Below are 11,994 nucleotides of genomic sequence, written 5' to 3' on the forward strand. Positions count from 1 at the left end.
ATTTTGTCGTCCAATCTCATTTAAGTATTTCAACCAGTCGGTCAGACTGTCCCATTCATGTAACACAATATCATGTATCCTTGCTTACCCAATATCTCCGTATATCTTCCCATCTGGACCGTGTACAGGGTACGTCTGTAAACAAAACAAAAACATTTGAAACCTGTTCCATGTATATTTAAAACACAATATTAATCCGAAACAAAACTGAAAAAGAGCTAAGAAAACATTTCCCATTTTGGTGGACTAATATGTAGTCCCAGAAAATAAGTTATTATATTTAAAATGTATATTCACAAATCATTCAATCCGTTTATTCAGTACTAAAGAGGCCACAGACCTGTAGTAAATTTACAATATGCATATTGTAGAATGTTGGCAACGTGGATATTACATAACACAATTAAGACATGACAGTCTTTCTATAGTTTAAAGCATGAATATAAATGCTGATACATTTCGTAGAATTAGAGAATTATGCGAACTCAGGAGATCAAAAATTTAGATAATAAAATATAAACCAAATGGAGCCCAGAGTAATGCTTAAGGTCTGGATGAGGTGATTTGGAGTTGCTAAATCATTCTGCACATGATTTTGGATTCACTTTTCAACCTTTTCTTTAGCCACGATATGGCTGCAATATTACCCATGTGACATCAAGCATTAACTCACTCACTCTATGGTCTGGATAAGGGTTGATAGTGCTGGCTGTGTTTTTGTTGAAGGCCTACAGGTACGGTACCAAGAAGTGCTTCTAGATAAATTCAAGATTTTGCAGTCAAGGTTTCACCATCAAAAGACAGGTCAAGTCACACCAGAAATTATACGCCAGAGGAATATTCTAAATAGTAACGTTGTTTGTCAATATAATGCACGATGCTATTCAATATAATTATCTTTATATGGAGTTTTCAAGCCTTAATCACTGACACTGACTTTAACGTCTGGGATATAAGGTAGCTCTATTTATTTATCACGCGCTTATATTGAGAAGAGATTCAATGTAACGCGTGTGTCGCATGTTGTATATGTTGTACATATCATATATATTTCTTTTGTATATGGGCCTCTGGCCTTCATGCAATAAACTGATTGATTGATTAGTGACTTGAGAAACAGCATGGCCATGTACCACAGTGACATGAATCACGTGATACTGGTCACTGGACTGTCCATAGAGCAGGACATCCTTACCCTGGTGTCAGCACAGATTTTCAGTGATGCATTCATAAGATTAACATTTATAATTTGGCTTTTCTGCCCAGTAAATCTGTTTCGATAGGTTACTGAGAATTAGTTTTAAATTTGGAGGCACAGTTATTTTATCCATAAAACTGCATTGAAAGGCGTGTTTCCATCTCTCAGTGCTTTCCACAAATGGACCCAGTGTTTGATCGGACCAGTTTATGAGTGAGTGAGTTTCGTTTTACGCCGCACTCACCAATTTTCCAGCTATATGGCGATGGACTGTACATAATCAAGTCTGGACAAGACAATCAAGTGATCAACAGCATGAGCATCGATCAGCGCAATTGGGAACCGATGACATGTGTCAACCAAGCCAGCGAGCCTCTTACGACAAGCATGGGTTACTGAAGATCAATTCTAACCCGGATCTTCACGGGAGGACCAGTTTATGATATTGTATGGGGTTGGTCCTGCATACATATACTACTCATGATTACTTATAAGGACCACTCGTTTCTTTCATGTTACTATATTTGATTGGTCACAACGCGGCCCTTAACCTCTTTTGAGTAGGATGATAAAAGTGTAAGTGTTATAATTGTAAACAGTGAATTATATGCCCCGTAAACGGAATCTGTAGAACAATCTCATTCTCCTCGTGGGATATGTTTGGAAACCATTACACTCACTCTGTAAACATGATAACATGGTCACTAGCGGGGAACCCGGATGTTCTGCTGGCCAATGTCCACGCGCTGTCCAGTAACCATTTGCCCTCCACTTCTGTCCGCATGCTTCCAGAGTCCAACACTCCGCGAACCAAGTCTCCCAAAACTGAAGTCTATTAAGAAAAAGAAGTGTGTGGGTGAGTGAGTGAGTGAGTGAAGGCTTAACGCCGATTTTTGTTATATTCCAGCAACACCATGGTGGGGGTACATAAGAAATGTCCTTCACACATTGTACTCATTTTATTAAACCGAAACCGGTTAGTGCGTTAAGTTTTACGCCGCACTCAGCAATATTCCAGCTATATGGCGGCGGTCTATCAAAAAAACCGAGTCCGGACCAGACAATCCAGTGATCAACAGCATGAGCCTCGATCTCCACAGTTGGGACAGGATGACACGTGTCAACCAAGTCAGCGAGCCTGACCACCCGATCCTGTTAGTCGCCTCTTACGACAAGCTTGGGTTACTGAAGATCAATTCTAACCCGGACCTTCACGGGTCTCAAACAGACCTGAAAATAATGTGAAATAAGGATTAAAGTTGCATTTAAGATTCTTTCACTAATTTAGCGTACACATGTGTACAAATCGTAACTACGTTTAACTCGGTCACGTGTTACCTCGACGACGTAACCAGCAAGGTGGACGTGGTATCGTGGAGACGCCATCTTGAAACGAAGGTGGACCTGTGGAGGAAGAAACAATAATATAAACTATATTTAATCTGTCAGATTATTTATGCATTAAACTGCCCCTCCGTTCCTGTTTTATCAATTCTGAATAGTGTAAAGATCTGAATGTATTAATTAACGTAAAAAACTATAAAAAGAAAATCTGCGAACATATGTTGAATGGATAAGCGCAAAATGTATAAATTTCCTTTACATATATAACTGCAATACAGCAAATATATCTTAAAGTCAATTTATAGTTATCAGCGATATCGCCTCTTCTGCTTCAGCTATCTTAATCAGGAATGAGTGTTTTGTGATTGAGCGTTGCCTGTGCTTCGGTCTGAGCGCATCTTTAATTATTTGGTAATCCATCAAACACAAGTACATCTTGCTTACAGCATTCATCACATGACCAAAATGGCGCCGGATGTGCTCAATGGTATCCAGTTTTCTCTTCTCGGGACTTGAAAAAGTAGATCTGTTGTACCATCTACAAAACAAACACAGGTTTCCCAACACACATTAAGTACATAAATGCGACACGATCAGAGCTTATTTCATCAAGCATTTAGTTACGAAATACTGCATTTTTTTCGAAAAAATATAACGATACCATTAATTCAAATCTTAATCATTTTTAAACCCCACTATGTCAGCTGCGTAAGAACCTCACTGTGACATCAGCGTAGAAGCCCAAATATTTCATTGACGTAAAAGCTATATACATGCCATGTGAGACAGTATTAGTCACATCATCAAGACAACTACACCCAGTCAAACATTATATACTAGTGCTCAAAAGAAACTATACACAGCAAAATATCACAAAGAAATTCACGAAAATAAAAAAAGAAGTGATAAAGCCATCTTGAGCCACGTCACACACGTACATTTGCTGTAGAATTGAATACTCTATTGAAATTATACAGATGTTCATTTATATATGCTAATCCTTTCTTTTCAAGTTTGGTCAAACACACTGTATACTTTCTTTTGAGCACTAGTTTATAAACAGACACTCTTACCGCTGGTACACAGTGTAGTCAACAAATACGACGATGTCCAGGTGGACGTCAGGAGCGGCACTGGGAGCGGCAGTATCAGGATGGGGACACGATGGATCTGCTGCAGGAGCGTCCGGTGCTGCCCCGGGGGTGGCATGTCCCAGGAACGGAGGGTCTGGTGCAGGTACATCTATGTTGTGATCTGAAATAAGTGAGAGAGTTGATGAATGCGTGTTGACTCGATTACTCACGGACCACCATCCGTTCGCATGAATACTGCTGGGCGTGGCGACCAGCAGGCTAACAAACGGAAATAATCTAAATGAGACGAAAAAACAACAGAAAAGACAAAAATATATACATGAACAAATCAGAAATAAGTGAATTATCGAACGTTGTGTTCCTGAAAGGTCTGGATCATTATTAGTCCAGCTTAGTTGTCATGTAAATACTCGGTGTGCAAGATACACACGTGGTTGATATTATGACCACGCCAACGTTACCTTGAACAGCATAGTCGAGCCGGAAAGGATCGAAGTCTGTGTGTGAACCTTCAGTCGTTCTCGTTTTGTCATGCGAGAATCTCGTGTCGGGGTCCAGTGTGTACAATCGTCCGTCCGGCATTGGAACGAGGCCTCTCTGTGATAAGATAACGATGAAATATGTAATTAAAGTACTGTCGTCGGAATAAGAAATACACTTCTAACCATCACCACCATGACCTTGTGAATTATCAGTTACATTGGCAAATCCAGTTAGAGCCCAGTCATTCTTTGACTGAAGTACCCGTGAAGATCCGGGTTAGAATTGATCTTCAGTTACCCATGCTTGTCGTAGAAGCGACCAACGGGATCGGGTGGTCAGGCTCGCTGACTTGGTTGACACATGGCATCCCAATTGCGTAGACTGATGTTCCTACCGTTGATCAGTGTATTGTCTGGTCCAGCTTCGTTTGTTTACAGACCGCCGCTATATAGCTAAACACACTCACTCACTCACTCCCTCACTTTGACTGAAGGCTAAATGTGACGTAAATTCTACTCACTCATTCAATCACGAAAATAAGGAATATAATACATCCTAATCGATAACTAATAATGACTGAATAATTCATGATGCAATGAGCCGGCGGCAGTTAGATGATTTAAGTTGTATAGCATTACCAAAGACAAAGTTGAGCTGCCATCTTCTCTGTTGGTACACGTCACCTCTACCGTCGCCTTGTTTTCTGTGTCCTGGTATTCGGCGCGAGTCTGCACGTGATATAAGCAACAATGGTTGTACTTCAGATGTGCAATCAAGACCTTACGTCCCAATATTTATTTATTTATTTATTTATTTATTTATTTATTTATTTATTTATTTATTTATTTATTTATTTATTTATTTATTTATTTATTTATTTATTTATTTTTTTTTTTTTTTTTAATTTTTTATTTATTTATTTATTTAAGGCTACGCTGAGCAATATGTAAATAATTAGATCTGATTTCAACAAACAAGTGGTTAACATTATATATGCAACTTTCCCGTTATCCGAACTCGATAATCCACCGTACTTTCATATCCCCATTAAATAATGCAGTATATAACCCGGTGACACACAATGACAAAGTTACGTGAAGATATGACGGATGTTGAGATAAATAATGTATTGTGGGTGGTTTGGTTATTACTTTGTACGTATTGAAGCGCAGACTGAAAATTTACTATCCATATTAACTGAATCGGGGATCGGATGGACACAATGCCGAGGATACGTAGTGATAATTGAGGACCAGCAAATACAAAGCATCAGATTATAGGTTATTTAATCTCGCCCTTGTCATTATATCACATCATGAACATTCATACCGATCGAGGCAATAAACAACAACAGTTATTCACACACGGTATTAGACTACACACATGGTATTAGACTACACACACGGTATCAGACTACACACACGGTATCAGACTGCACACACGGTATTAGACTACACACACGGTATTAGACTACACACATGATATTAGACTACACACACGGTATTAGACTACACACATGGTATTAGACTACACACATGATATTCGACTACACACACGGTATTAGACTACACACACGGTATTAGACTACACACACGGTATTAGACTACACACACGATATTAGACTACACACACGGTATTAGACTACACACACGGTATTAGACTACACACATGATATTAGACTACACACACGGTATTAGACTACACACACGGTATTAGACTACACACATGGTATTAGACTACACACACACGGTATTAGACTACACACACGGTATTAGACTACACACACGGTATTATCGGTATTGAGTATTAGACTACACACACGGTATTAGACTACACACACGGTATTAGACTAGACTACACACGGTATTAGACTACACACACGGTATTAGACTACACACACGGTATTAGACTACACACGGTATTAGACTACACACATGGTATTAGACTACACACACGGGTATTATTAGACTACACACACGGTATTAGACTACACACACGGTATTAGACTACACACACGGTATTAGACTACACACACGGTATTAGACTACACACATGATATTAGACTACACACACGGTATTAGACTACACACACGGTATTAGACTACACACACGGTATTAGACTACACACACGGTATTAGACTACACACACGGTATTAGACTACACACACGGTATTAGACTACACACATGGTATTAGACTACACACATGGTATTAGACTACACACACGGTATTAGATACAACTACACACGGTATTAGACTACACACACGGTATTAGACTACACACACGGTATTAGACTACACACACGGTATTAGACTACACACACGGTATTAGACTACACACACGGTATTAGACTACACACACGGTATTAGACTACACACACGGTATTAGACTACACACACGGTATTAGACTACACACATGGTATTAGACTAACGCTCTGAACGTATATGTTTTGATAGAAACAAATAATTCCTTTTAATTTGAAAAGAGACCTAATATGATGGGATATTTAGGACCTGATAAAATCTTGACTTGTTTCATTTAGGGCTTTAGCATTGCAGAAAGGGCTGTCGGGAATGGAAAATACAGTGGTTCGGGGACTGTGAAACGGACTAACATGGCATACATACCTGTCTATACAGAGTTCTATGCTTCTCTAACACTACTTCTCTTGTCAGCAGAAACACTGCGGCACTTGGGTCCACATCCGGGTTCCTCACAAGACGGAGCGCCAGGGATTGATTTGATGACGTCACTTCCGCGTGGAGGATGTTAGGGAGGTAACAGTTTACCTTTTTAGAGGCAAGGTCCTGGTGGAAATCTATGTGATAGGTTCCAAACGTTTATGACTGTTATATCATCATTGAAATCAACATAGAAATAATTTATCTTGGCAATTTATTCCCTGTCGTTAATGCTGAACGTCTCTGCAAGGCACACAGCGGTGACTGGTTCATCATTAATGCTACTATCATCTCGATGACCTGGCTGATCTAGGTCATTGTATCCCAGTTGCGTAGAACAATGCTCAGGATGACAATCACTTGCTTATCTGGCCCAGGTTACATACACATTATATAGCTGGAATATTGCTGTGTGCGAAGTTAAAAAACAAACCAAGGCTCAGTATCAAATTGAACAAGGCGTACCTCTGGAATATTCATTTAAAATAAAGTGTTTCATAACAAATGCCCAGAATATTTACTTTTATGTTTAATGGGGACTACGTTCCATGACTGTGACGCTGTACATATACCCCAATGCACAACATGTTGTCTAAGTTTGCCGTTGTTACTTGTCAACATCTCATCCTTAGATACACAAATCAGCCCCCATTATCCACCCAAACGTAATTCCAATGGGTATAAAAGGGAAAATAGCGGTTACAATTGTATAATTGGATCATCAACAATCGTTGTTTGCGAAAAGAATAAGTACTGAAAACATGGAATAAAAATGGGTTTCACATGGGTTTGCTTCGTTTTAAAAATGTTTTTTACAATTGTTTGTATTGAAAGATACTACAAAAGTGTTCTGAAAATAGCCATCAAACTAATTTTAACATAACGTGTAGACTAGCGGTATGTCTCTGAAAATAGCCATCAAACCAGTATTAACATAACATGTAGACTAGCGGTATTCCTATGAAAATACATAAATTTGACCAAAAAATATAACCATTTTCAGATCGGAAAGGATCAGCAGTGAGATTGGAGATTCAGAACCTGAGGAACTTGCTTAATTTGGGCCTTTAGCAACTAAAAGGGGTTGGGCAGAAGGGGTATACTGGTGCTCAAGGACCGTGCCACGACACGCGTATCTTTCACAATATGCAGTGTGTGTGTACATTTGTGAATCATTTTGAAAGGAACATTTCAGTGGAAAGTTATAGAAGCTTTCAAACTTTATGCCACTTCGACAATTTGGATTCCCAAGTAAACAATTCTATGAATAGAAGTGACGATGTTTGTGTGTAATCTGGGTATTGATTTCAGCCACATTGATAAACAAATTGGTCCTTGCGCCTAAACCATATACAGTTAAACTAACTTGTGTCAAATCTTTTTGACTGTCATTCGACGGGATCCAGACTTACCTACCGAACAAAGCGATGCTCCAAATATCAATGAGAAAGTTTAAAACAGTACTCACCCGGAGAAGCGCGCATTATTGAAGCAACAGTTAACATAGCAATACAATTCAAAGTCGCTGTCATCATGGCGTATAACTCAACTTATACACGAGGGAGTTCTTCAACCTTGCACATACAGACGGTCAAGGCTCTGTTGAACTGGTGTTTACTGTTATATACGTACCGTTATGCATACTACCCTGAGATTCTCCTCGTGCTTGTGCTAATAATGCCGGTACTATAAATGATATAACACTATCCTTACGTATCTTTAAGTATGTATCGTCCCCGTCGAAGAGTGGGGAGATTAAGCGTTGTCATAACATTTATATAGCTTCTATCCCGTGTGAATATGGAAGCGTGAGAGAATTGGAAACATAGCTCTTAAATCGTAGGTCTGCGGTCACTACCAGGGGGCCGTTGTACAAAACAATCTTAGAGGTATAACTGCCGTCAGTACAGGGGTTGTCTATGCAGATGACAAACAGATTTACAAAGTCATACCACCTTGCAATACCTGGGAGAGTGACACGGGCAGATTGGAGGCGTGTCTAGCTGATATCAAAGATTGGACAAGTGTCAACATGCTGAAATTAAAACGGGATAAAACAGAACTGATAATCGTCTGACCCAAGAAAAGGACAAATAACACCCAAGAGCGTTCGGTTTTAAAATTACATTTAGCGGTCTTATGTCAACGAAAAGGGACCGCAAAAGAGTACAGGACAGTGTAGCGCGACTCATTACTCGTACACGGAAACACAACCATATTACGCCGATCCTGAAGATCTTGCATTGGTTGCCATTTCATCTAACACTGCTCCAACGTATCTCAAGAAGCTCGTTATTCCTTATGAGCCATCGTCATCTCTTCCATCACAATCTTCATCTCTGATCACTGTGCCCAAAACACCACCTGCAATGTATGGTGACAGATGCTTCAACAAGATGGCAGCCACACTGTGGAACGATCTGCCATCTACTCTGAGAAACACAACATATTAAGAACGGCGTAAAAACCTATCTCTTTAAATCAGCTTACACCCAGTAGCATTTATGACTGTTTCTGTAAAGAGCGTAGTTTTACTAAAATAAGTAGTTCCTAAATCATATAGGGCGCTATACAAATCTGTATATTATTATTACGATCACCTTAATTAACACCATGATCGGTGTATAACGGCGGTCAGGAAACAGTATACTCTAACCGAGTTTGTTCAAAATCAGCATCGAACATCAGTAAAACGTTACGAAGTAGTGGATCGTAGCTATGTAATAGCGACAAGTAGATGTCGGGTTGTAACTGTGGTGCAGTACCTTACGACTGCATGCAGATAGCAATGTAATCGTTACAATCATTGGCTGGACGTTATTCCCTATATCGGGCTATGTAAATCAGTGTGGCAGTTAATACCTTCAAGCTTATTCCCAACGAAAATTCGCTTTTCTTTGCTGAAGTAATAGGCCTTAGTATACGTATGTTGGTATGATGTTATTATTTACGGGGTCTGTTTTAAAGGGGGGCTCAGGTCTAGAAAGATGGCAGTCCTCACCCGTGACATACGAACACCTTCTTTAATTGCTCCAGTCGATAGGGAATGAGTTGTTTATACAACAAGTGAGGTTGATGTACAATGCTTGTATAAGAGATAACCCTACTGGCTTCCTGTCAACTTACTCAATCTCTTATACAAGCGTTGTACATCAACCTCACTTATTGTATAAACAACTCATTCCCTATCTACTGTAACAACAACTCCTGTATATATTCTCTCAAGTTGTTACTAATGTATCACTTGCTTGACAACGACATTAGAATCTATGTCGAAACGTCGCCTCCACAGAATAAAAGAAGTTGTATATCCACAATAATAATAATTGTCGTTATTCTTCATCAACTCAACTTCTAAAATGCCAATCAAAAGTTGTGACTTAGTCAAGTCACGTGAGTGAGTGAGTTTTATGCAGGCCTCAGCAATATTCTAGCTATATGGCAGTGGTCTGTAAATAATCGAGTCTGGACCAGACATTCCAGTGATCAACAGCATGCGCATCGATCTACACAATTGGGATACGATGACATGTGTCAGCCAAGTCAGCGAGCCTGACCACCCGATCCCCTTAGTCGCCTCTTACAACAAACATGGGTTACCGAAGATGAATTCTAACCCGGATCTTCACGGGTCCAAGTCACGTGAGATACCGTAGTAAATAATATTCTTTATTCCTCCATTGGAGAGTACAATAACACTGACAGGCAGATGTAATTAAACAAGAGAGGTATTTTAAAAGAAGAATACATTAACGATATTGGAGGAGCACTGGTTTAGATGGGTTTGGATTTCCCTCAGTTTACGATAAGGTTAATACACAGTCTGTACAATCTTTGAACGGCCAGAGAAGAGTAGATGGTCATGTTAGATACATTTAATATATTTACTCAGCTTATCAATAATTATGTAATTTCTTTCCGTACAAAGACTATGATATTTGAAATAATTCGGTCTTGTACAACAATACTTTGGTAATAACTTAGTTCTATCTTCTAATAACGAGTTCACAAATATAGTGGTACTCATCACCCACCGGAGTTACACATCAAACACTTTGTATCATATAAAGGGACATGATACCAGTGCCCTACTTCAACAGGAAGCTTAGTATTACTAGTTCTAAATGTGTAAAGTTGTAAAGATGCGTGGTGACTTAACGAGGACAAAGTGAAGACACGTGTTTAATTTAGTGAAGACACGTGTTGTAAATGAAGACAGGTTTGGAGACGTAGTTAAGACACGTGTTTAAGTGAAGACATGTTTAATTTAGTGAAGACATATTTGAGGATGTTGTGGAGTCACGTGTTGTAAATGAAGACAGGAGTGGAGACGTAGTTAAGACACGTGTTTAAGTGAAGACACGTGTTTACTTTAGTGAGGATGTTGTGATGTCACGTGTTGTAAATGAAGTCAGGAGTGGAGACGTAGTTAAGACACGTGTGTAACTGAAGACACGTGTTTACTTTAGTGAGGATGTTGTGACGTCACGTGTTGTAAATGAAGTCAGGAGTGGAGACGTAGTTAAGACACGTGTGTAACTGAAGACACGTGTTTACTTTAGTGAGGATGTTGTGACGTCACGTACTGTAAATCAAGACAGGAGTGGAGACGTAATTAAGACACGTGTGTAACTGAAGACACGTGTTTACTTTAGTGAGGATGTTGTGACGTCACGTGTTGTAAATGAAGACAGGAGTGGAGACGTAGTCAAAACACGTGTTTAAATGAAGTCACGTGTTGTAAATGAAGTCGAGTGGAGACGTAGTTAAGACACGTGTTTAAGTGAAGACACGTGTTTCCTTTAGTGAGGACGTTGTGAAGTCACGTGTTCTAAATGAAGACAGGAGTGGAGACGTAGTTAAGACACGTGTTTAATTTAGTGAGGATGTTGTGAAGTCACGTGTTGTAAATGAAGACAGGAGCGGAGACGTAGTCAAAACAGGTGTTTAAGTGAAGACGCGTGTTTAATTTAGTAAAGACATGTTTGAGGACGTTGTGAAGACACGTGTTGTAAATGAAGCCAGGAGTGGAGACGTAGTTAAGACACGTGTTTAAGTGAAGACACGTGTTAACTTTAGTGGGGACGTTGTGAAGTCACGTGTTGTAAATGAAGACAGGAGTGGAGACGTAGTTAAGACACGTGTTTAAGTGAAGACACGGGTTTAATTTAGTGAGGACATGTTTGAGACGTT

General features: G+C 39.5%; 1 protein-coding gene across 1 annotated transcript; it reads right to left on the bottom strand.

Moving 5' to 3' along the window:
* Positions 1–41: 41 nt before the first annotated feature.
* On the bottom strand, positions 42–4,218 carry LOC124278691. The gene is made up of 6 exons (XM_046714462.1): positions 4,098–4,218; positions 3,616–3,796; positions 2,987–3,080; positions 2,537–2,602; positions 1,879–2,030; positions 42–135 (listed from the first exon to the last, which is right to left on the bottom strand). The coding sequence occupies exons 1-6, from the start codon at positions 4,216–4,218 to the stop codon at positions 42–44; spliced, it is 708 nt and encodes a 235-aa protein (XP_046570418.1).
* Positions 4,219–11,994: the final 7,776 nt, after the last annotated feature.

The sequence above is a fragment of the Haliotis rubra genome, unplaced genomic scaffold, assembly GCF_003918875.1.
Source record: "Haliotis rubra isolate DU_JTF1 unplaced genomic scaffold, ASM391887v1 Scf240, whole genome shotgun sequence".
In the NCBI taxonomy this organism is placed as follows: domain Eukaryota; kingdom Metazoa; phylum Mollusca; class Gastropoda; order Lepetellida; family Haliotidae; genus Haliotis; species Haliotis rubra.

Coding starts and splice junctions, on each gene's coding strand:
- LOC124278691 (XM_046714462.1), bottom strand. CDS start 4,218: ATGCCGGACGGACGATTGTACACACTGGACCCCGACACGAGATTCTCG. Junction 3,797..4,097: donor GCTCGACTATGCTGTTCAAG/GTAACGTTGGCG, acceptor CACTTATTTCAG/ATCACAACATAGATGTACCT. Junction 2,603..2,986: donor TTGGTCATGTGATGAATGCT/GTAAGCAAGATG, acceptor CTTCCTCCACAG/GTCCACCTTCGTTTCAAGAT.